We start from the raw sequence: 25,789 nt of genomic DNA on the forward strand, positions 1-25,789 counted from the left end.
AGAGAGAGAGAGAAAGAAAGAGAAAAAGGGAGGGAAGAAGGAAGGGAGGGAGGGAAGGAGGGAAAGAAAGAAAAAAGAAAGAAAGGAAGGAAGGAAGGGAAAGGAAAGGAGAAGAGAAGAGAAGAGAAGAGAAGAGAAGAGAAGAGAAGAGAAGAGAAGAGAAGAGAAGAGAAGAGAAGAAAAGAGAGATCAATCCCCAATACTTGGAAGACATCAGAGCCAGCCACAGCTACTAGGGAGTTTCAGAGAGAGAGAGAGAGAGAGAGAGACTAGAGTGTGAGAGGGGGTGACTGGTACTCACACCATGCATGGTGCTGTTTGTGGGTAAGGTGGAGGGACATCTGGAGGAACAACTGGTAATGTCTACAGAAGAGAAGTTAGGGGATTGGACAGTTGGGGTTGTAGTTGTTTTTGCTTTCTGGGAGTTCTTCAAACCACATCACTTCACTGCATGCTTGGCAACAGGTTTCAAAGCTATTACCATTTTCCACTTTTGCAGCCCCTGAGAAGTGAAGTAACTTGCCAAAGTCACACTCAACCCATCTTCTCTGCCTGTGCATGTCTCCTGGGCTTCAGGCAGGCAAAAGAGGCAAACTTAGGAGGATGGATATGCTCAGGGCTGGCTTCCCCCTAAAACAGCCCAATGCTTCTGTCTGCTGCTACTGTCACCAAACCCCAAGTTCCTCTGTAGATGCCTGGCACAGTGGCCCTGTAAAGGGACATACTTGAGTTTTGAAGGTCTCCTCAATATCAGCACTCAGCGTGCTCCACTTGTCAGCTTCCTGAAGAGATTCGGCAGCAAGCTGCATCCTGGACTTCACCTGGTCAATCTCCACCAGTACCTGAAAGAGCGGCCACGTGCACAGTTAAGCAACAGTCCCCTTTTCTCTGCCCTCACCAGCCTGAAACAGTGTTCTGTGAGTGTCCTTACCCTTCACCCCACTAATTGGCTGAGAAGATAAGTTAGGTGAAAAGACAGCCTGAGTTCCGGGAGAGTTTTGAGTTCTAAATCCCATGAGTCAGATCATCTGTGGAACAGAAAGACCCACATCGAGGACAGAAGCCCAAGTACCTGCATGGACTGTGAAGTGTCCTGCTCGAATTTTCTAATGTCCTCTTTGACAAGAATCATTTGTTCTTTCAGAAAAGACGCCTCCTGCTTCAGGGCTTCCACGTCACGGAGCACCTTGGGCATGTTCTGAAGGGCCTGGAGACTTGTTTCTGCAGCAAAAATTCAAGAACGACAATGTGTGCAAGCAGTGGAAGCTGGAGCTGGAGCACAGGAAATCATTACACACAGGAACACAGACCATTGTCCCTATAACATTACCAGTCAGCTCTAAGAAACTCCCAGGGAACGTGTGGCAAAGCTGGGGTCAGCGAGGTGACCTCAGCCAGACCATGTCCCATATAGAATGATGGACACCATGTGCTTCAGAAACAAGCAGCCAACATCAACCTAACCCAAGATCAACAAAAAGAATGAAGGACACAGGTGTGGCATTGTGTGCCTGTAATTTCAACCCTTAAGAAGCTGAGGCAGGAGGATTACTGGGGGAAAGTGATGCTATCTTAGGTTATATAGGGAGTTCCAGGCCTGTCTTACAATAGAAAGACTTTGTCTCAAAAACACCAAAGACCTATGCTGGGCAGTGGTGGCACACGCCTTTTAGTCCCATTACTAGGGAGGCAGAGGCAAGTGGATCTCTGGATTTGAGGCCAGCCTGGGTCTACAGAGTGAGTTCCAGGGCAGCCAGGGCTACCCAAAGGAACCATGTATCAAAAACAACAAACAAACAAACATACAACAACAAAAAAGAACTGGGGGCTGGTGGCTCCAAGACTAAGAACGATTACAGCTCTATCAGAGGAGAGAACCTGAATGGGGCCTGTAACTCTAGTTCCAAGGGATCTGAAACCCCATCCTGGCCTCTGCGTGCATCTGATCACGTGTATGAGTACACCATGATCACACACACACACACGCACACGCACACGCACACGTGCGTGCGCGCACACACACACAAAGAAAAATAAATATTAAAACAAACAAAATCTAAGAGCCAGGGCTATAGCTCCGAGGCAGTGCCCAGCAGCAGTGTTCAGTGAGAGTGCTCCATGGCAGTGCTCTGTGGGAGTACTCAGTGGGAGTGCTCCATGACAGTGCCCAGCAGCAGTGTTCAGTGGGAGTGCTCAGTGGGAGTGCCCAGCAGCAGTGCTCCGTGGCAGTGCTCAGTGGGAATGCTCCATGACAGTGCCCAGCAGCAGTGCTCCGTGGCAGTGCTCAGTGGGAGTGCTCCATGACAGTGCCTAGCAGCAGTGCTCAGTGGGAGTGCTCCCTGGCAGTGCTCAGTGGGAGTGCTCCATGACAGTGCCCAGCAGCAGTGCTCAGTGGGAGTGCTCCATGGCAGTGCTCCATGGCAGTGCTCAGTGGGAGTGCTCCATGACAGTGCCCAGCAGTAGTGCTCAGTGGGAGTGCTCAGTGGGAGTGCTCCACAGCAGTGCACCTGTCAAGCACTGCATGAGTTTAGCTCCTATCTGCTTATCATGGTCTTCTCTTGTTTTCATATTTTTATTCTGTTGGACTTTTTCTGGGGTGCTTTTCCTCTAATTCCAACTTCTCAGGAATATACTCAGTTTTCTTAATTATAAAAAGCTTCCTGGGCTGGAGAGATGGCTCAGTGGTTAAGAGCACTGACTACTCTTCCAGAGGTTTTGAGTTCAATCCCCAGCAACCACATGGTGGCTCACAACCATCTGTAATGGGATCCAATGCCCTCTTCTGATGTGTCTGAAGACAGCTACAGTGTACTCAGATACATGAAGCAAATAAACTTTATCTTTAAAAAAAAGGTTTCCTGAGGGTTAGGATTACAGGCACATGCTTCCACACCCGTTGCTACCACACCTGTGTCCTTCTTTCTTTCTTGTAGCCTGTCCTATAAGTCCTGGGTCAGGTTGATGTTGATGGCTGACTTCTGAAGCACACTGTCATTCATCATCCTACAGGGGACATGGCCCTGGCCAAGGTCATCTCACTGACCTGTTTTATCAGACATCCCCTGCTACTTTAAATCATCCTGTGTTCAATGGTAGAAAAAAGGTATATTTGTCAAGAGACCTTGAAATATGGGTTTAATTTTTCAATGAACTGGATTGCAGGCATCTTTAACAGGGGTTCATCCTAAATAAGTTGCTGCTACCAGTCTCTACAGACCACGGACCATCAGCGATGCTGCAAATGAACATTTCAACTATCCACAGAGCATCGGAGATGAAAGACTAGGAACTAGCCAGAGCTGACTGTCTGGTATGCTCTGAGTCTGGTAAGATTCTTCAAAGTGGAACCAAGGGCATGGTATTCAGACATGCCTGAGCTATCAGTGAAAGCAACCTGTCTCATGTTTTCCCTTAGTACATGTGTAAACTTTTGGAAATTCATAAGGTAAATGCCATTTTCCCTGGGTGCTGTGGCTGCCATAGTGATGAACATGAAAACAGAATCACACACAAAGCCCAGGTGCTTGACAAGTCTGGAGGCCCATGAGGATGGACACATACAAAATGGCCCTGGCTGCTGAACTTAGAGCCCACTGCAACTGAGTAGGGGCATGAACACCAAGGTCTCCAGTTAACCCTGTGTTCTTAGACCTGAGCATGTTTTAGCATCAGCTAGCCTCTTATCTGGTAGGTGTGGAACAGGGCCAATGGCTGTATCCCTAGCACCTCTGAACACAAGGATGTGGGTCCCAGGAGCCACTGAGAACCACTAACCTACTCTTTCACTGCTCCCACACACATGCAGACTGAGGGAAAATACACCCTGGCAGCCAAGCTGCAGCACGATAACCCAGGCTATGTGTGTGGCACTGTGTCCTCAGCACAGTGAAGCAGCAAGGAGGGGCACTGACTCGTGCCCATATTCTCTCTCTCACAGAGTTAAGTCTTCATTCAGGATGGCCCATCTTCCTTAGGTTACAAAGATATATTATAATGGACCAGGACCAGTTAACTATTTAATGCTCTCAAAGGCGGTTCATTATGCTAGGCATGATGGAACATGTCTATATTCCCAGAACTTCAGAGTCAAAGGCATGGAGATCAAGAGTTTAAGGTCACCCTCCATCACACAGCAAATCCAAGGCCAGCATGGGCTACATGAGATTCTATCTAACCTACAACCTCCAAAAGGACTTCTTTCAAGATTTCTTAATTACATGCACCCATGTGTGTCTGTGTGTCAGTATGTGCATGTGAGTGTTCACGCCCAAGGAGGCAATTGCATCCCATGGAACTGGAGTTACAGGTAGTTGTGAGCCACTTGATATGGGTGCTGGGAATTAAACTCAGGTCCTCTACAAGAGTAGTGTGTGCCCTTAACCGCCGAGGCATCACTCCAAATCCCAAAGAGTTGTGGTTCTTGTTTTTTTGTTTTGTTTGGGGGGGGGGAGCGCTGGGTGAGGGACACATATCTGTAATGCCAGAATTACGGAAGCTGAAGCAGAAGGAGAATTACTATGAGTCTGAGGTAAATTTAGGCGACAGAGTAAGACTGTAAATAAGAAGGGAGGAGGAGGAGGAGAAAGGAGGAAAGGGCAAGCGAAGCCAGTGAGGGCGATCCTATAGCCTAGGCTAGACTTGAACTCACTTTGCAACTGAAGCTGGCTTTGAATTCCTGATCCTCCAGCACCACCCTCCCCAGTGCTGAAATTACAGGCGGTCGCCACCACACCCAGCTTTTTTTCTTTTTTAAAGTTTTAAATGAAATGTTAGGGCATCGTCAGAGGTGAACACCAAAGCCCAGACCGACTACTGCGGGGTTCGCTTTCCCACCAAAGGAGAGGCTTGGCCCCTGGGCCCGGTCCTGCAGTCGGGTGCCGGGGCCGTCAGGTGGGCGTCTGAGTGGCTCACCCTCCACTGCATGGTTCACCTCCTGGATAAACAGCTGCAGCTTCATCACCAGGGTGGCTGCGTGGCCGTCCGCCTTCCCCGCCGCCCCGTCTTTGGGGCCGGCTCTGAAGGCCGCATTGATCCAGTCCTTCACGTCGAAGTCGTCCGCCAGGAACTTGGAGAAGTCCATGGCGCGCGGCCTCCGGGTTAGCTCCGAGGGACACCGCCTTCGGGGCTCCCGTCAGAACCCACCGTCCCTGCAACTTGCCGCCCCGTCAGCGCGCTCGCGCCGAGGCCGAATGTCCCTCGTCGCGCACCGTACTTCTTCCGGAAGTCAGTACCATTACCATAGCGACTCTTCCTGTTGGGACTACGGGCTTCGCGCAGTCCCAACAGGTAAGACAATTCCTTTTCTGCTAATATTTGTCGAGCAATAAACTAAGTAAACTCGTGTTTCCTCTAACCTAGAATAACTTGGCGTCTGAGAAGGGAGCAGCTGAGAGATATAAACTCTGTATGTATGAGTAATGTTGCTACTTTTCCAACCTCACTAAATGCATACAGAGATTTGTTTTTTAATTTTATTTTATATGGATGAGTGTTTTGTCTGTATGTGTGTGTGTGAGCCACTTGCCTGTCTGTTGCCGGCAGAGGCCAGATGAGAATGAAGGATCTCCTGCAAGTGGGGTGTTACATGTGGTTATGGTTGCTGGAAGTGGATCGCAGGTCGTCTGGAAGAGCAGCCAGGACTATTAACCCCTAGACCGTCTCTCCAACCCTTCATAATTCTCTTACCTTCCTATAGATTTGATAATGGTATCCCCTAATTCTTTCAGGTGTAATTTCAGTAATCTTCAATAATCTTCAAAAAGCCAACTATTCCTTTAATTCTTCCATTTATTTCCCATCATTTGCATTAATTAGTTTCTTCCTTCCTTTTTTCCTCTGAGTTTTGTTTGCTCTTGTCTAGTATTGCAAAGTAAAGGGTTTTGTTGTTGTTGTTTGTTTTTAAGGCAGGGTCAGTCCTTCTATCCTGGAATTTAAGCGCAAGCTTCAAAATTAAACCTCCCAAGTGCTAGGATTTCTGGCCTAAGCCACCACACCATGTTCTAATGTTGGTTTCTAATTTAATTACATGTATCTGGAAAACATACTTATTATGACTTAAACTGCTCTAAACATACAGAGATTTGCTATGGCCTTAATATTGGTCTGTCATGGAGAAGGGTCTATGTGCATGCAGCGCACACAAAAGGACATGACGGACGATGTGGGAAATGGATACAGCTAAAGATGATAAGCAAAAGAAGCCAGAAGACAAAGTCCATGTTTTCTCTCACTTTTGGATCCAGATTTTATAAACATCTAAAAGAATAACTGACATGAAAGCAGACGGGAGACACCAGAAGAAGAAAAAAAAATGGAAGGTGCAGTGGGAAAGAGGGAAGCTATGCAGAAGGGAACATGGGTAAAATGCATAGTATAGTTAGAGAGATTGTCTTTATGAAGCCCAGCACTATGTATATGAACATTCCATATAAATAAGAGGAAGCAGAGGAGGAGGAAAAACACATGTCTAATTGAGTGTAGTGATACATGCCTGTAATGCCAGCACTGGGGACGAAGAAAGAGGAAGAGTCCTTGGGTTTGAAATCATTCAGGCCTATATAGCAAGACCTTGTCTCAAAAAAACCAACCAATACCAAACCAAACAGCAAAAATGAAATATCTGCAGTCACTGGGTAAGTGCCCCATGTATTTTAGTAACGATAATTATTAATGTTCTTCAAAACATATGTCCTTAATCATCTTCTGAGTTGTCCCACCAATTTCTGAAACACTTTACATTTCCAACTCATTGCTGTTAGCCAGGTGCAGTGGTTGGCACATACCTTTAATCCCAATGCTCAGGAGGCAGAGGCAAGCCAAGGGGCATTCAAGGCTAGCCTGGTCCTCAGTGTGAGTTCCAGAACAGCCAGGGGCTATGTAGAGAGACCCTGTCTCAAAAAACAAACAAACAAAAAAACAGAAAACAAAAACCCACCAACGAAATTTGTATTGTTGTACTGCCCACTTTTCTGCCCAGCTGCATTTTTTTACTTCATCTTCTTCAGAGCTCTGATATTATGTACCCTTGTAACTTTTATCTTTCTTAAGTATTAACGTAATATCATTATCAAATATACCTTTATCTCTAGAACAAAGCCTAGTCTCTAGTTTACCTGGCTAATTTTTTGAGTATATTTTCCCTGTGCTGTGTGTCCATTGGCGTCACTGAGGCCCAGGCTATTTTTTGGGTTTTTTCTTTTAAGATTTAATTATGTGTATATATGCATATCTTTGCGGGTGTTTGCTCATTTATGAATGGATGTACCCAGCGTCCAGAAGATGACATTGGATCCCCTAGAACTGGAGTTAGAGGCAGCTGTGAGCCGCCCAATATGGGTGCTGGGAACCAAACCTGAGTCCTTGGGAGAGCATGTGCTCACACCTGCTGTTACACTGTTTCTTTTCTACAGCATTCCACATCCACAAAGCTTTGATTCTTGCAGCTGATCCTTGTGGGGGCGGGGGTGGGGTGGGGGTGGTTAGTGCTGTCAGGGTGGCAGGATCTTAAATCACTTAGAAGTTGGGCCTCTGGGCACGCCTATGAGGGATTATCTCTTAGACCAGGCTGGCTTCAAAACCCTGAGATCAGCCTGCCTCTACATCCAGAGTACTGGGATTAAAGGTATGTGCCACCAAGCCTGGGTGAGGGACTATCTTAATTATGTTAATCAAAGTAGAAAGACCTAGGTTCATCATGGGAAGGACACTTCCTTGGGCAGAGGAAGGACTAGAACCTTAAAAATGGAGAAAGCCCAGCTATTAGCTGTTTCTTGAATATGGATACAACATGACCCCCTGCTTCAAACTCTTCCTGCTTTGACTTGTTACACTGAACTATGAGCTAAAATAAACCCTTTCTGCCTTAAATTTCCACAGGTTACAATATTTTATCACAGCAGCAGTAAAGAAAACTAAGAGGGGAACACCTTTCAAGTTTAAACCATTCTCAAATCTGACCCAGTATTTCCTCCATACTGTGCTCATCTGAATGAAGCCTTGAGGTTAACCAGGGCTATGTGGTCAATTAGGGCTCTCTTAGTATCTCAGAACCCTGACACAACCTCAGGCAGGGAATGCATCTTCTCTGCTGATAAGTGGTGGGCCTGGGTCATTCCCAGTGTCCCTCCCACAGCAAAGATGCCCTCTGCAGCCGGGAGGAGAATAGTGAGAAACCCCAGTAAATAGTGACCCACAAACCCTCCTCCTCAACCACAGCCTCCAGACATAAAGACCCCTCAGGTCCCACCAACCCTTTCCCTCACTCCAGGGAAATGTGTTCATGTTGCCAGCTGCTCTTTAGAAACATGTCAGTCTGTTTCCTAGTCCTGGCACTAACCCTACACTTTTAAAAAATATTTAATTTTAATATTTTGTATGTATATGTTTATGAGTTGTGAACATCAATGTAGGTACTTGCAGAGGCCAGAAGAGGGAATCAGAGATACGGGCTGTTGTTAGCCTCCAGACAATGGGTCCTCTGCAAGAGCAGTGCATACTCTTAACCTTTCTGGTCCCAAGCCAACAATTATCCAGACATGGATAAACCAGACATAGTGGTGTACATCCTTAATTCAAGCACTTGGGAGCTAGAGCAAGAGAACCAAAAGTTCAAGGTAATCCTGAGCCAGACAGCTTAGGTTCAAGATACTTGGTTTTCAAGTGATGGGGGACACTCCAGTGTTGCCTCCTGGTTTAACACAAGTTCAGTTTGCCCAAACTAGCTTTATATGGAAGTCCCACACATGCTCGTGTCAAAATGGTTGCTGAGTGGAACACAGTGGCTCACATCTTTAATGCTTGCACTAAGGAGACAAAGACAGATGGATCACTATGAATTTAAGGTCAGCCTGGTCTATATAACAATCTCCAAGCCAGCCAAGATATAGTGAGACTCTGTGTCGAAGTCATAACTTGAGGGAGTCAGTTTTCTCCTTCTCCCACGTGTTCCCGGAATCAAACTCAGGTAGCCAGGCTTGACATGTGCCAGTACTTGTGGCCTTTAACTACATTTTAAACATTGTTACCAACTAAGAGTATAAGGAACCAGCTGTGGTGGTACCTATATCCCAGCACTGGAGAGGTGGAGGCAAGAGGAACAGGAGTTCAAAGTCAACCTGTGTTCCATAAGAAGTGCTAAGGCAGACAGATTGGGTGGCTTGCTCAAGAGGGCACATGTGAGAAATACGAGAACTGAATGTAATCCTCAGGCAGATCCTACAAACAAGTGGGGAGAGGGAACTAAAGGCACCTGGTTTATAGCGCAGGTAAAGGAAGAGAATGGGCCAGCCTTTGCTCTTGATGGTCGCAGCTGTACCTACTCTTCCCCCAGCTATCTCGTGTCACATCAGTCTGCTTAAGCAATCCTAGTGTGGCTCTGGAAAGCAGATGAGGGTATTTCTATTCCATGCGTGTGCACATGTGTGCCTGTGGAGGCCAGAGACCAACTTCCTGTGCCCAGATGCCATCCACCTTACTTTTTCAGACAGGTCTCATAGGGCCTGATACACACCAGTTATTCCATCAGGCTGGCTGGTTAGCAAGCACTGGGAATTGTGCTCTCTTTACTGGTGCTTGCCACCAAACTCAGCTCTTCTATCTAGGTTCTAAGAATCGAACTCAGGTCCTCGCTCTTGCACAGAACTTTGAATTTTCACCTTTTATACTTTAATTCTGAATCATGTTCAGTACCTGTCAAAACAGTGGCACTAAACAGAAGAAATAAAGCTTTATTTGGTTTAGAAATTTCAGTAAACGGAAATAAAGTTGAAAAGAAACCCACCTGTAATTCCAAGACCCAACCATGGCCAGTTGTGTGTATATACAAATATCTGGGGGAATTGTTTGGTTTAAAGCTAGAGCCAAGGGATGAGGATAAAGCTTGGTTAATTTTATGTAAATTTGACACAGCTAAAGTGGTGTCAAAGAGGTGGGACCCTTAAAGAAATGCCATTAAAGAAATGGCTCCGTAAGATCAGTCTATGTGCATGTCTGTAGGCATTTTCTTAAATAGTGATTAATGGGGAGAGGGGTCCAGCCCACTATGGTGGTACTATCCCCAGGATGGTGGCCCTGGCTTGTATAAGGCAGGCTGAGCAAGCCAGTAAGCAGCAGCCCCCCATGACCTCTGCATCAGCTTCTGCCTCCAGGTCTCTGCCCTGTGTGAGTTCCTGTCCTGCCTTCCTTAGATGATCAACAGTAATATGGAAGTATAAGCCAATAAATCCTTTCCTCCCCAAGGTGTTTTGGTCATGGTGCTTTACCACAGCAGTAGTAACCTTAACAAAGCCATGAATTTGATGGCCAGAACTACAAAGAAAAATAACCTGCATTTTCATTTAGCAAGTTTTTTTTTTTAAGATTTATTTCATGTATGTGAGTACATTGCCACTGTCTTCAGACAACCCAGAAGAGGTATCCCATTACAGATGGTTATGAGCCACCATGTGGTTGCTGGGAATTGAACTCAGGGCCTCTGGAAGAGCAGTCAGTGCTCTTAACCCCTGATCCATCTCTCCAGCCCTAGCAACAATTTGAAAGCAGGTTTCTCCCACAGTAGAGGGAAGACTGCTTGCTAATTTTGTTCCACGCTATCCAGTCTCTCCTTCCATGGTAACTAGATCCCAAGTTTATGCTGTGCTGCACTGCACACAAAATCCATACTTTTCCAGTGTGCTTTGCAGCTAGATGTGGCCAAATAACCCCACAGGACAAGATGTGAAGGCAGACATTGTGGTAAGTTTCCAGGGAGTCTTGGCATTTCCCTTCCCCTCCTGTGACTGACAATGCATTGGCAACTGTGCCACTGAGGCTGCATCTGGGAACAGGGCTGTGAGGAGCATGTTCCTGAGGACTTAAAGGCAAACACTTTGGATGCGTTGCTCTAGCTTGTTTCCACGTGTGTGTAGACTGTATATTTCGGCTATTATATCATCTATCGTTGAACATGGTGTTTGAGTTCTGGGTCAGGCTGGACTATAGCTTGAGACTCTTAACTTAAACACAATAACAACAACAAAAAAAACCAGGGCTGGGAATGGAGCTTTGTTGGACGAGTATTTGCCTAGCATGCACAGGCCCTGGGTTCCATCTTGTCAGGAGTTGGTATACGCGAGTTGGAGGCAGTAAAATCAGAAGTTCAAGGTCACTCTCTTAAAGTTTCCACAGTGAGTTTGAGGTCAGCTTGGGCTACATGAGACCCATTTTTTAAAAAGTCAGTCATTGTGGTGCAGGCCTTTATAATCCCAGCATTTAGAAGGCAGAGGCAGTGGATCAGTGAATATGAGGCCAGCCTGGTCTACATGGTGAATTCCAGGCCAGCCAGGGCTACAGTAACTGTCTCAAAAACAAAACAAACAAAAACAGCAACCATAAGAAAATCCTAAAATCTACTGAAATTATCAAATATTCTGGGCTATTACTATCCACCCAAAGAAAATTGTGTTGGACTTCCAACTAGATGAACATGTCATAATCCAGAGACAGCCCTCCAGTTTCTGAGGCAGAACCCACAAGACAGGCTGCCAGGACTTTCCAACCCTCACCACCCATTTCAGACCTGAGTTCCTTCTCCCAGACACACCCAAGCAGAACTTGCAGATGCATGCATGCCAAAGTACCCAGCACACAGTAGGTGCTTTCGAAGTATAGGTCAACAATTAACTTGGGTTTCCCTTTCTGGGAACACTTGAGGCAAACACCCACCCCTCTCCTCCAGCTCCCTCAGCTGGTCAGGACATTGTTCTTCATCATGTCCTCACCTGTTGACAGAAGACCATTCCCTTCTAGCCTGTCATCTCTAAACGCATCCCCTATGGACTCAACACCAGGCAGATTTGGACACAGTATTTATTCAATGATGTTCTGTACTTAGTCACCACATGGCTCTCTACCTGCATCACAGCTCCCCACCTTGGACTGTGAGGGCCACAGGGCTGGCCCCTTAGCTGTGATTTACAACAACAAACACAGGGTCACAATGAAAGAGCTCTGAGATGTTTGTGAACAGAAAGAATGAAGATGACATTGTGGGTCCTGAGTAAGGGCCCAGACAGGCTGCCCAACCCACAGAACCCAAGGCCCGAGCAAGGCCTCAGAGGGTCCGTCGAAGGAAGAATCTAAGGCACTGTAGTGAAGGACATGATTGGCCCACCAAGTGTAGTCTCCTGGTCTCATGGCAAGCCCCTTGCCTGAACCAGTAAACAAACATTCCATTTAGAAGGTCTTACTGAACATCTGCAAGCAGCATTTGCTAATGAGAAATGAAGACAGGGCCATTCTTGGAAGAGTGTGCCCCAGAAGACACACTCTGTCGCAAGACCAACCAGGTCCCTTTCTAAGGTCCCTGAGAATAGCAGCCTGGGAGCAACTAAGACTTTCAAAGGCTGACAAGGCACAGAGTGGATGAATGAAAAGATTAACAATACACGGAGAAAACTTTGGCTTATAAAACTCCAACTCGAGGCAGGGGCAACAGTTTCAACCAACATGCAGAAGCAGGTATGAGTGCAGCAGAGATGATCTCAGAGGTTGTCAGCATCCCCCACACTGCCCAAATCCCAAGCCCAGCTCTCCCTCCTCCCCAGCACCCAGGTAACACACACGCACCCGCACATACATGATTCCAACAGATAGATTGGCAATCAAGGCCTAACATCAGGAGAGAACTCTTGGCACTCTGCACTACATTACAACAAGTCCCAACTAGACAGTTAAAGAACATTGGCCGAAGCTTGACTGAAGAGTCTTGCTTGAGAAGTCAGGCAGTGCTCAAGACGGCCAGGTCTGGAAAGTCTTTCACCTCTCCTACTTCACTGAACGGCTGCCCACCCTGGTTGAAAGTCAGCTTATATCGCAACCGGATAGGTTCCTGGGACAGAAGAGAGGCTAAGATGTTAAATCAGTGGGTAGGAACAACAGAGAGTCAAGCTTACAGTAAAAGTCTACTAAGGCCCTCTAAGGAACAGCTTACAGCTTATTCTTGAGACAGGGTCTACTGTGTGGCCTAGGCTGGCCTGGAACTTGCTGTGTAATTCAGGCCTGTCTCTTCCTCTGGAGTGCTAGTATTATCTTGCACCACTATACTTGGTTCAGTTTGTTTACATAATTCCCCCAAAAGAAGACCTAGAGTAATGGAATGCCATGGATACCCTGGCTTAGTCTCTTTAGAACTACAAATACAAAGAGAGCCTTGCATGTATCCTGGAAGCCCTGCCCACCTCTGCAGTCCCAAAAGGTAATTTAGATATGAGTTCACATGTCTCTTCTTTGGTTTCCAGCTGAGACAGACCATTACAAATCTTCTAACAAGTCCCAAAGCAAAGCAGGGCCCAAGTAAGGGCTGTTCCACCCCAAAATCAAGCTGGTGCTCCCCAGACTCGACAGCAAAGCCTCAATGTACTATTCATGGTCTACTTCATGCTACCGAAGACCCCTGGAACATACTTTGTGTGGGTTGTCAAGCAACAGCATCTGAGATATCACAGCTGGAGGCATCAAAGGACTGAATGCAGGGAGCTTGGAACTGGATGCTGGCTGCAGCTTCACGCGCATTGACTATGGAGGGAAAATTCAACATGTTACTCCAGAAAGCCACTGCTTCAGTAAGGACACTCAGGCCATCAGCAGCTTAATCTCCCTCAAGAAAATCACCTCAGGATACCCTTATGGTCCCACAAACACATCTCTTATGAGTGGCTATACGACCTGCAGAAGCCTTTCCTTCTCCCCGCAGGAATATATTTAAACTGTGGTCCCCAGTTGGCCTCTGAGAAGCAGCATAAAATGCCAGAGAAAATCTAGGGCTGGGCTTTCAATCTGCCTCTTACTAGCTCTATGCCCCTAGACACAACACTTAGATCAAGCCTTGGCTTGAGAAGGGTGTAAAGCAGTGACAGGCTACCACATGGGCTAGAGGACACACACATCTATTTCTGTCCCTGCTTGCTTGCTTTTAAGCCTAAGTAATAAAAAGAGGGCCATGCAGCCCTGGATACTAGTGGCCACATTCGTGCTTTATAGGGCCCAGGACAGCCCAAAGAGAATAGTAGAGCCAACTATCTTCTTCTAGGTGAGGTGTGATAACACAGACCTATACTCCCAGCACTTAAGAGATGGAGACAAGAAGAGTGAGTTTGAGGTCAAGTTTGGCAAAAAGCAAGTTCCAGATCAGCCCAGCCTACACAGTGTGACCCTGTATCAAAAAACAAAACACAGCGGGGCATGTGGTATACACCTTTAATCACAGCAAGTGGGAGGCAGAGGCAGGCAGATCTTTGTGAATTGGAGAATAGCTTGGTCTACATAATGAGTTCCAGGCCAGCTAGGGCTACATATGAGATCCTGTCTCAAAAACAAAAACTAAACAAAAAACTCACAAACAAGATTTTTAAGGAATTAACTTAAAAACTTACCTGGGTAGATCCTTACCTGACATCAAATATACAGGAATACCCAGGTAAGTAAGCTGCTGAAATCCACAGTTTTATGTTTAGCCAGTCTGAGTGAAGGGTCTGCCTCATCTGTCTCTTACACCTAACTAACAATGTCTCGGCAAGTGTGCAGAAACGAGTCACTGGGGAAAAGGTCAGAGCTGGCCAGCAGCAGATGACTCACCTTTGGGACAGCCACCTGAAACATGACATCCCAGACAGGCTGGGTGGCAGTGCTCATCATGGTCAACAGCAACACCTGTACATCCGGGTGGCCAGGGGCCCCAGTCTGGGAGAAGTGCAGCAGAATTCGGAAGCCGTTCCGGTCATACACGATGATGGGCGGCAGGCTGCCTGGCAGACAGGAAGACAACAAGGGTCAGCGTTCACACTCGATACCATCGCTGCTGCCTCCCATCTCTCCACCACGCCATCTGCACCATGACCCCAAATCTGCACTGGACTCCTGTAATCCAAAACGACTCCTTACGACCACCCACCCATCCTCATCCCACTACCCAGCTTAGGAAAGGGTCATTGTATGTGATCGTGACTAAAGTTATGTTCGATGTTCGAACACTATAGATAGCACGGAATATCCCAAAAAATAAAATTTTAAAAACAAACAAACAAAAAACCCACCACCAACAACAAATATAAAGTCAGCCATAGTGGACCATACCTTTTAACCCAGCCCTCAGGAGGAAGAAGCAGGCAGACCTCTGAGTTCTAAGCTAGCCTGGCCTACATAGTAAGACCCTGCCTCAAACAAACAAACAAACACACACACACACACACACACACACACACACCGGCAACACTTACACTGGAAACAAGCAATACAAACACTGTTTTGTTCTGATCTCTTTCATATGACCATATACACACAGCCACATTATAGCAGTCTGAATGAGAATGGACCCATAGTCTCATATGTTTGAATGCTTAGTCCTAAATCAGTGAAACTATTTGGAAAGAATCAGGAAGTGTGACCTTGTTGGAGAAGGTATGTCAGGGGTAGGCTTTGAGGTTTCAAAACCTCATGCCAGGCCCAGTCTGTGCTCTCTCTGCCTACCTGCAGATCAAATGTGAGTGCTCAGCTACTGCTCCAGCACCATGCCTGCCTGCCTGCCTTCCAGCATGCTTCCTGCCGTGATGATCCCAGGATGGATCACTCTGACACTGTGAGGAAGCCCTGTGAGAAGCTGACTTCTGGACATGGTGTCTCCTCACAGGAGTAGAGCAGTGACCAGGACACACATCCTCCCCGTACTTTATTGTGTGATGAAGATGCCGATGTATGTCGGGGGCCCAGGAAGATGGTTCTGACTTCCCCATGAAATGATACTAACAGTAATTTGAGAAGGAAATACATGAGCCCTTGTGCCTGACAGGAAGGCACAAGCCTGTGATCCCAGTACTTCAGAGGCAGAGTCAGGAGGATCAGAAATGAAAGCCATCCTCAACTACATGGTGAGTTCAGAGCTGACCTTGACGCGGAAAAATGTCAGAGACAGGAGGATTGCTGGAGTCTACTGAGAAAACATGAGCCCCAAGTTCAGGGAGAGACCCTTCCTCAGAGTGATAGAAAACTCTCAACACCCTCTTCTGGTCTCCCTGAATGCATACAAGTGACACACACTGAGCACACAGATGGTCCATACACTTGCACAGACACATATACATACACAAATCTTTTTTAAAAGGGATTATAGGGGCTAGAGATAGCTTAGTAGTAAAGAGCACTGGTTACTCTTTCAAGAACCTGTTTGATTCCCAGCACCTACATGGTGGTTCCCAAGGGTCTCTACAGTTTTAGGGAGTGTGATACCCTCCTTTGACCTCTGTGGGCACCAGGCATACACACACACACACACACATGCACACACACAAGCTGGGACCATTAACACCATTAATCCTAACACTGTAGAGATTCTTTAGGGAGGCAAACGCAGGTTAGTTCTGTGAGTTCAAGTACAGCCTGCTCTACACAGGAAATTCCAGGCCAGCCAGAAGTATATAGACAGACCCTGTCTCAAAACAGAAAATAAAAGGACTAGAGATGAATCTCAGTAGGTACCAGGCTAGCACACTAGAGGTGCTGGGTCTGGTTCCTAACACCACATAAACTGGGTGTAGTGGCATACACCTGTAATTCACAGAACCAGGAAAATCTGAAGGTTAAGATCATTTTTGGTGGGCTGGAAAGATGGGCCAGCTGTCAAGAGCACTGGCTGCTCTTCCAGAGGTCCTGAGTTCAATTCTCAGCAACCACATGGAGGCTCACAACCATTTGTTTGTTTGGTTGGTTGGTTGGTTTTTCGAGACACGGTTTCTCTGTGTAGCCCTGGCTGTCCTGGAACTCACTCTGTAGACCAGGCTGGCCTCGAACTCAGAAATCCTCCTGCCTCTGAAGGCATGCGCCACCACTGCCCAGCTCACAACCATTTGTAATGAATGGGATCTGATGTCCTCTTCTGGTGTGTCTGGAGATAGCTATAGTGTACGCATATAAATAAAATATAAAATAAAATAAAAAAACATTAAAAAAAGAAAGAGAGACCATTTTTGGTTATGTAGTTAGTTCTAGGCCAGAATGGAATAGATAAGACTGTCTTGCAAATCAAAAGGAAGGGGTAGGAGGAGGGATGGAGAATAGGGAGGAAGGGATACAGTTCAATAGTAGAGTGCTTACCTAGACCGTGCAAGGTCTCAGGGTTGATACCCAGAACCACAACATAAAAGACCTCAGCAGAATGCCTGCCTCTAGCCAGCTGGTAAAGCTGCATGTTACCCTCCTGCTTTAACTTGTCTGTTCTACACTTAGTATGTGATTGTTGCTTTTACCCGTATGCTTAATCTTGAATTGTAATTATTTAACATTAATGAACAGTTACAAAGCAAACCAAATGATTCTTGTAAGTTCATTACCCACCTTCCCAAATGTCAACACACTACATAGCTGTGGTATAATTATCACAACCAAGAAATTAACACTGGACATGTGATATTATTTCAATCAAAATTAATAAAACAAAATGAGCAGAGTGCCTGCTATTACCAAGTACATTTAAACAACGCTGCCTGGCCTCCAGGGCCCCCTAAACTCCAGCTCCCCACACCTTGCCTCCACACAAGACTCTGGGCCGTAGAAGAGCAGAGCCCTGGTGCTCTGGGCTGCTTTCACCAGCACACACTACCATGTAGACCACAGCATATGGCCTTAGCTGGCAGAGCCTCTGGTCTCCTTTCCTCTGTACCTGAGGCAAAACGCACTTTTCTGCTATGAGAATCCACAGAGAAGCAGCAGCATTAGCTAAATTCTCCCTTCAGTTCTCACTGACCTTTTGTCAGTCACATCCAGTCACACTAAGCCTCCACTCCCTGAATCCAGATGAACGAACACCATGTCCCTAAGTAGATTCCAGCCTCCTCATTAAACTCTACCTTCCAATATCCCTCACAGATCACAATCCTAATACAGAGAAGACTAAGAAAAATATCAGCTAAAAACCCAAACCACTGTCCTCCCCTCTCCTCCAGCCTTCCACTGACTACCTCAATCTAACGACTACACCTATGAGCGTGGAGGTTAGAGGTCTAACAAAGAAGAAGGAGTACAAACTACTTACTGGGTTTCACAGACTCCAAAGGGACAAACACGTTTGCCAGAGGTGTATTCTGTGAGGCTGTGGAAGAAGCCAATGGCCCAGCCTCCCAGGACCAACCTGGAGAGGCCTTGGTACCTGGTGGCACCTCCTTGGGGATGGTTTTTTGTGGAACGTAATTCCTACAAAGAAGTAAAAATGATCAATGACTAACAAAAACTTCAGTTTTTGTTTTTGGTTTTTCCAAATTACAACAAAATATGAATGCAAAGATGCCCACCCCCACAAGAGGAAAATGATTAACTATAGCCATTCAAACCATAATGAAACTGTGAGAGAGAATGAGGTGCACTTACACATAAACTCACATAAAAATGTCTCAAAGATGTGATGGGACACGAAACCAGTTCTGTGAGGACTGAGAGAAGGCTCAGGAAGAGGCAGCTGGGGCCACGCCTGACAACCTGCTTTTGGCCCTACACTATGCACAGAACTGACTCCCTTGTTGTCCTTTAACCTCCACATGCATGAAGTGGGTGCCTGTGGACACACATGTACTCACACATGCACACTCAAACACTAAGTAAATAAATGTAGTAAAAAAAAACTTTAAGGTGCTGGAACGCTAGCTCAGTGGTCCAAAGCGCTTGCTTGCTGTTCTTACAGAGGACATGAGTTTCTTAGCACCCCTGTCAAGTAGCTCAAAAGCCACCTGGAATTCCAACAAGGGGTTGGATGCTCTCTTCTGGAACTGGAATACAGATACACTTTTTTTTTTTTTTTTTTAAAGAAAGTGTGACTGGGCCTAGTGGTTAACACCTTTAATCCCAGCACTCAGCAATCAGAGATAGGTGGATCTCTATAAATTCAAGGACTGCACAGTGAGACTGGGGGTGGGAGAGGGGGTGTGCTGGAGAGATGAATTAGAGCACATATGAGGGCCCAAGTTTGATTCCCAGTACCAACACTGGGCAGTTTAAACCCCTTGTAACTCTAGCTTCAGGGGATCCAACACCCTCTTTCTTGCCTCCAAAGGCACTCGAGTGCATGTGGCATGCATATACACAGAAACACACATACGAATAAAAATGAATCTTAAAAAAAGAGAAAGGAAAAGGTCATGATGGAATGTAGCTTCATAAAAATAAACTACACTGATGTATCATCACATGTATGACAAAAGCAAAGGCATGCGTAAAGGCATGTGCTTGTCCCCCCAGCACTCAACAGGCTGGAGAAGGAAGACTTCTAGGGTGGTCTGCACTACAGTGAGACACTTATCTGGGGGCAAAAGGGGAGAAGGAGAAAGAACTGGAATCAAAGGTAAAAAGAAATCCTCTTTGAAAAGAAAGAAGGACTTTCTACCTGTTTTTAGGGAATGGTATTTAGGACCTACACTCTTTTCTCTAGTTTGACGTAATTTTCAAACCCAGCAGTCAGGAAAGAGAAACAAGCACTATAATGACATCAGCCAGCCATGGGACGGCATATGGGACACAGCTGTGATCACTGCACTTAGAGGTAGGGGCCAGAAGTTCAAGGTCATCCTTGGCTTCTAAAGGGTTTGAAGCCAACTTAGACAGAAGACTGTCTCACAAAATAAAGTAGGCCAGCAAGACGGGTCAGTGCACGGAAAGATAACTGCTGCAAAACCTGGCCAGCTGCGTTCAACCTCTGGAACCCACATAAAGGCAAGACAGAAGCACCTCAAAAAAATTATCCTGTGACCCCTGCATGCTTACCATGGCATGTGTATACCTACCCACACACATACACACACACACACACACAAATCATCTTTCACCAATTTCTACCTGAGTTAGGAGACAGCCAAGGGGAATCAGCACTGTGTAGTTGTAATACAAAGAGTATGCCCTTCAGCAGGAGGGGATGGAGAAGCTGCAGACAGAAGCCATTGGCCCAGAACACTCACAGTGGTCCTGGAGATGGCTGTGGCGAGAAGAGATCCAGCAAGTTCCGGTCTGCAGAAAGACTCTGGATTCCACCTCCCAGGAGTGTGATGGCACCCGGCTGCTTCTTGTCCTTACAGCAAGTTGGAATAACAACCTGCCAAAACAAAACCATGTCTTTTGTGGCAGGAGAAAGGGCAGAACAGAAGACACACACACACACACACACACACACACACACAGACCTTTAGAAAGCAGAAACCAGTACAATGAAAGAGTTAGAGTGGAAGACAGAGAGATGCCCTTCCAGAAAGTAAGAACTAAACCAAGTAGGACAGATGAAACGCTCTGGAGCCAACCCCATATGATGAGCTGAGAATCCCAAAGAATGGTGCAGTAGTGATAGCTCTCTGGGCAAGCAGCAGTGCCACCAGGGTAAGATTGTGAGTGACTCTTCCCATAACTCCTCACTCCAGGAAGAGCTTTCCTACCTGGTTCCTAGTGGGAGCATCATTGATCCCTATGGGAAAGAAGCAAAGTGGGAAAGAAACATCATCATTACAGCACCAGACAGTCGATGGGGCTAGATGGCATGCCCACCCATTCTGACGCATCTACAAAGCCTAGACCAGGGACCTGCTCAAAGCCAATCCATGAACCCAAAGAAACTTATCCATATTGCCTGATATGCCAGAGTACTCCCACCCTCCCCCACCAAGAGTAGGCCTGTGCGGCCTGAGGGAAACAAACCTACTCATCTCTCTACTTGGTGCCATTCTGTGCTTAAATAACATCCTCTCTTACCTAAGGCTGCCAGGTCCTGATGAAGCAAAGATGGCGTCTCCAGGTCAATAAGGGGGCAGTTCCTCCCACAGGGTTCTGGATTCGGGAATACTATTAAACAGATAGGGTTAAAAGATCCAAACATGGCTGGGCGGTGGTGGCGCACGCCTTTAATCCCAGCACTTGGGAGGCAGAGGCAGGCGGATTTCTGAGTTCGAGGCCAGCCTGGTCTACAGAGTGAGTTCCAGGACAGCCAGGGCTACACAGAGAAACCCTGTCTCGAAAAACCAAAAACCAAAAACCAAAAAAAAAAAAAAAAAAAAGATCCAAACATGAAAAGCAATGTCTCCATTTAATCCTTACTGATATCCTCCTCCCAGAAGTCACCATGCCTCTCACCAACAACCTTCTGCCTTAGCTGGGTGCTGGGAAACAGTCAGCCATAAGCCCACGTTAGGTGGCCAAAGGACTCATAGCCCCCACCTAGTTACTGAGGAATTCCTTCTGCCCTGGCCCCTCTCATCACCCCGGGGAAGTAGCTGGCTCAGGCTACTTCTTCAGCTTAGAGACACTTTCATGGGTTTCTGATCAAATTCATATACAGTACTCAGAGATTCTCAGGCAGAGCTCCAAGCAATCCTGACTTAGAAGGTATATATAGGTCAGAGACCAAAGAGCATGCAATTTAAAAAAACAAAAACAACAACAACAAACTGCTTTGGGGGGCCGTGTTGAGATGTAATCTTGGGCCTTGTGCATGCTGGGCAAACATCTGCTACTGAACCACTGACTACTCTCTTGGTCTCAGGCTCCTAGGAGCACCTGAAAGGGATGAAACCTGGCACAATCCAGCCTTCTGCTTACATGTGCTGCCACAGTGGGGATCTAACCTGCCATGGGTGTGTGGCGGCTCCTGTGGCATGGGACTGTTACCTGCAACCTATTTCTACAGAAAAGAGGACAGAGGCAAGCTCTCTCTCATTCTTGTGACTTGCATTCTGCCCCACACAGAAGGCTTTTAGCACACACCTCTGGGGGCAGGAATGGCTCCCACTGCGGCGGGTACTGCATTCCCAGCATTGACTCGGCCCTCCACTACCTGTTTGTACAGCAGAACCCCCTGCGTGAGAAGGTCATTTGCTTGAAGAATCTCCGCTGAGGGAAAAAAATAAATGAATAAATAAACCAGCATATTCAGAACTCCTCAGTGTAGCAGCCTTTGTCTTTTCATAGTTACTCCACATGGCACACTCAGCAGCCCAGACCCTAGTCATGTGACCAGCTTCCTACCAGACTCCATGGCTTAGCTTTAGCTCGATGTCCCACTGTCCACACAGTTAACTGGCAGCAGTTAACACTCCAACACTGTTCTTTTCAGTGAGGAATTATGGAGGATACTTTTAATTGAGACAGGTTTATGTGGATATCAGTATTACAAAAATTCCTTGCCTCCTGATACAGTTATTGAAAGCTTCCCGTATCTGGAGAATGGGTACACAAATCAGCTTCATAGCCTGTACACTTTACCGTAGGTCTGCAAATATAGATCTGGTATTTCTAATGAAATTTTGGCACCCTAACTGAAGCATAATGGATAATAAATAACCACATATGGCTATAATATAGTCTCAGTCCCTCAATTATACCTGAGTTATCTATCAATTGCAATATCAGTAACAGAAAAACCTCACCACAAGAGAACACAACCAGCAAAACATATTCAGAGAAACTTACAAGTCAGGGACCTGTTTTTCATGAAAAAAACAGGAAGGAAGGAAGGAAGGGAGGGAGGGAGGGAGGGAGGGAGGGAGGGAGGGGGGGAGGGGGGGAGGGGAAAAAAGAAAGCCGGACACTGTTTCCTGGTCTTCCAAGAAGGTCACATAATGTCGCTTGTACATGTCTACAGGCTTCTGATCTTCACATTTGCTACTCAAACTCAGAGACTTCAGTGATGTAAGCCATCAGCCCATACCAAACTCTGTCTTGTCTAGGGCCCCCCAGCAGCATGGCCACATCTGTTTTACACTTAGGGTGAAGCTACACGCAGAGAAACAGAGCTGTTACCCAGTGCGTCGTCATCATCAGTGGTGTCGCTTGCAAGCCGGAACAGGGTGGGCCGCAGCTTCTCACATCTTTCATACACAACCTGGGAAAACAGAGCCTTGTTCACATCCTCACACGCAGGCCTCACCCAAATCCTCACACATCTCCATCAGCCGCCTCAGAGTGTAGGTGTCTTCCTTTGGCTGTGTCACATCCGTGACTACAGTCCTGAGGTAACATGACAGAATCAAGGCTGGGGCTATAGCTCAGTAAAGCTCTTGCTTCTCATGCATGGGCTCCAAGTTCAACACACACACACACACACACACACACACAAAGAGAGAGACAGAGAGAAACAGACAGACAACATTTGGGTTAATCAGGAATACTGATGCAGGCCTCTATCTCAGCATGTGGTCCCTTCCTGTTTCAGCTGCAACACCTATAAGCATGGAAGAACTTCCCTACTTTGTCACCAATACCCTGCAGAAAATTTCCTGTCCCAACTGTGCTGATGGCTCAATCTCCTTACAACACTTGCCTGATATTCTCCACAGGATCCTGTTCTACTCCACAGACCCCTTGCACCCCAAAGCCATTTTCTTCACACTGGGAAGAGGAGAGGCTCTGAACAGCCCCTCCCTCAGCAAACTCCCTCCCTCCAGCCACCTCTCTGCCTGCTACCTGCTTCACTGTCCGGGCCCTTTCCTGACTCAACTGCCAGCTGGTGGTGTCCTCTATAGGACAAGACACACACTGGATTTCAAGGAAATTAGAAAGCCCATCTCAAAAGAGCAAACAACAACATCAACAACAAAAACCCACTGGGAAGACAGTCCATGCAATAAAGTCTCACAAGACCTGAGTTTGGTCCCCAGAACCCATGTAAAAAAGCCAAAAATGTGTCTAATAAAAACAAACAAAAACAAACCAGGCCGGGCAGTAGTGGCACACACCTTTAATCCCAGCACTTGGAAGGCAGAGACAGGTGGATTTCTGAGTTCAAGGTCAACCTGGTCTACTGAGTGAGTTCCAGGACAGCCAAGGCTATACAGAGAAACCCTGTCTCGAAAAACCAAAAAAAAAAAAAAAAACCAAACCAAACCAAACCAAAACAAAACAAAAAAAAAAAAAAAAACAGAACCGAAGTCCATGAAGAAAAGGCACTTTGTCTGTACTCTCTGTTTTGGAAGGTGGAGACAGGAGGCCCCCAGAGCACACTGGCCAGCCAACCTGGGGGACTTTCTAAGCTCCAGGCCAATAAGAGAACGTCTCGGGACTGGAGAGATGGCTCAGTGGTTAAGTACACTGACTGCTCTTCCAGAGGGCCTGAGTTCAATTCCCAGCAACCACATGGTGGCTCACAACCATCTGTAATCGGATCTGATGCCCTCTTCTGGTATATCTGAAGATAGCTACAGTATACTCATCATATATAAAAAACAAAATCTTAAAAAAGAGAGACAGAGAGAAAGAGAGAGAGAGAGAGAGAGAGAGAGAGAGAGAGAGAGAACATCTCATGTCTCAAGAAATCAAGGTAGGTGGCAACAGAGGAATAACTCCTAAAGTTGACCCCTGACCCCCACAAACATGCACACATGTGTACCTGCACACACAAGAACACACATGGATAAGCCTACAAATTTTGTGCCTCAAAAGAAGTTATCTAACCAAGAGAAAGATAGCCCAAGATTGAAGTGTGTAGTCTGAAAAGAAACTTGGGTCTGGAATACATACAAAAAACTCTATAAGCAGGGGTTTTCAACCTGGGGCTGGGACCCTTTTGGGGGTCAAACAGCGCTTTCACGGGGGTCACCTATCAGGTTTTATATGTATGTTTATTTACATACATATATTTATACACGATTCATGACAGTAGCAAAAATACAGTTATGAAGAAGCAACAAAAATAATTTTATGGTTGGGGGTCACCACAACATGAGGAACTGTAATACAGGGTCCCAGCATTAGGAAGGTTGAGGACCACTAGCCTAACGCCAGGTGTAGTGGCTTTAATCCCAGCACTCAGGAGATAGGAGTAGGTGAGTATGACACCTTGTCTGCATTCTAAGTTCCAGACCAGCCAGCCTGTCTCAAAACCAAAGAAAATCAAAACAAATAAACTTAAGACAACCCAGGGAATGGGCAAACGCTTTAGGCAGACATCCTCTACAGAAGCAACAAAAGTGACCAATAAGCACATGGAAGAATGTGAAACACAGGCCATCAAAGAAACAGTCACAGGAGACACATGCAACAGCCAGGATGGTAGTCACAAAAGAGACTGGTGACAGTAAATGACAGCAGCAGGGACAGAAGGGACAGAAAGAGAGTCCTTGCATGTTGCTTGTGAGGCTGTAAAATGGTACGGCTACTTTAAAACCCATGTCAGGCAGCTCACAACCTATCAGTAACTGAAGCTCCAGGGGATCCAACACCTTCTCCTGGCCTCTGTGGACACCACAATACAGCTTTACAAAGTATTAAATAATAAACCTTGCTCAATGCAAACACAGCATTTCCTGTAGTGGAGATGGCAGTGCTCTAGAAATTAGCTACTGGTGATAATTACCATTACAATCTAAACCATCTAGGGGTGTTATAAAAAAGAAACACTTATCTGAGCAGAAAGGAAGTGGAATTACCTACCACCATGGGGACTGTGAAGTGGCACAAGCACTTAAGAAAACGCTCTAGCAGCTTCGTGACAAGTTAACTGTTCATTCACTTAGCAGTCCCACTCCTGGACAGCTCAAGAAAAATGTCGGCAGAGGGTCATTCAAAATTCTGAACACTCTTTACATAGCAGATTAATTCATAATCATCATGGTCCAAAACCACCCAAATAGTCATCAATCGATAACGTGCATACATATTGTGGTGTATCCACTCAAAAGACTATCCATCACTATGTATGCTAAACTAAAAATTAATTCAAACAAAACTAAGAGGGTAGAAAGTGCCATTCTACTTAGAGAATAAAAGATAAATAATGAATCACTGGCTGGTGGGGGAGGGA

At 46.3% G+C, this 25,789-nt stretch overlaps 2 protein-coding genes across 5 annotated transcripts in view; both read right to left on the reverse strand.

The window, feature by feature from the left end:
• The window catches only part of Cog7 (component of oligomeric golgi complex 7), a 58,535-nt gene extending 53,377 nt beyond the window's left edge, over window positions 1-5,158 (reverse strand). For both annotated transcript variants that reach the window (XM_028764221.1, XM_028764222.1), the window contains exons 1-3: window positions 4,912-5,158; window positions 1,073-1,221; window positions 726-842 (exon numbers count right to left, since the gene is read on the reverse strand). In XM_028764221.1, coding sequence (XP_028620054.1) covers window positions 726-842; window positions 1,073-1,221; window positions 4,912-5,080 — 435 coding nt within the window. In that variant the 5' untranslated portion in view covers window positions 5,081-5,158. The remainder of the gene's footprint in view (window positions 1-725; window positions 843-1,072; window positions 1,222-4,911) is intronic.
• Window positions 5,159-11,827: 6,669 nt separating this feature from the next.
• Gga2 (golgi associated, gamma adaptin ear containing, ARF binding protein 2) overlaps window positions 11,828-25,789 on the reverse strand; it is a 31,215-nt gene continuing 17,253 nt past the window's right edge. For all 3 annotated transcript variants that reach the window (XM_028764162.1, XM_028764163.1, XM_028764164.1), the window contains exons 9-17: window positions 22,792-22,873; window positions 21,757-21,882; window positions 20,749-20,838; window positions 20,436-20,464; window positions 19,968-20,101; window positions 18,059-18,216; window positions 14,611-14,780; window positions 13,441-13,551; window positions 11,828-12,865 (exon numbers count right to left, since the gene is read on the reverse strand). In XM_028764162.1, the coding sequence (XP_028619995.1) occupies window positions 12,755-12,865; window positions 13,441-13,551; window positions 14,611-14,780; window positions 18,059-18,216; window positions 19,968-20,101; window positions 20,436-20,464; window positions 20,749-20,838; window positions 21,757-21,882; window positions 22,792-22,873 (1,011 nt within the window). In that variant the 3' untranslated portion in view covers window positions 11,828-12,754. The remainder of the gene's footprint in view (window positions 12,866-13,440; window positions 13,552-14,610; window positions 14,781-18,058; window positions 18,217-19,967; window positions 20,102-20,435; window positions 20,465-20,748; window positions 20,839-21,756; window positions 21,883-22,791; window positions 22,874-25,789) is intronic.

The sequence above is a fragment of the Grammomys surdaster genome, unplaced genomic scaffold (genome assembly GCF_004785775.1).
Source record: "Grammomys surdaster isolate TR1022 unplaced genomic scaffold, NIH_TR_1.0 142, whole genome shotgun sequence".
Taxonomy (NCBI): Eukaryota; Metazoa; Chordata; class Mammalia; order Rodentia; family Muridae; genus Grammomys; species Grammomys surdaster.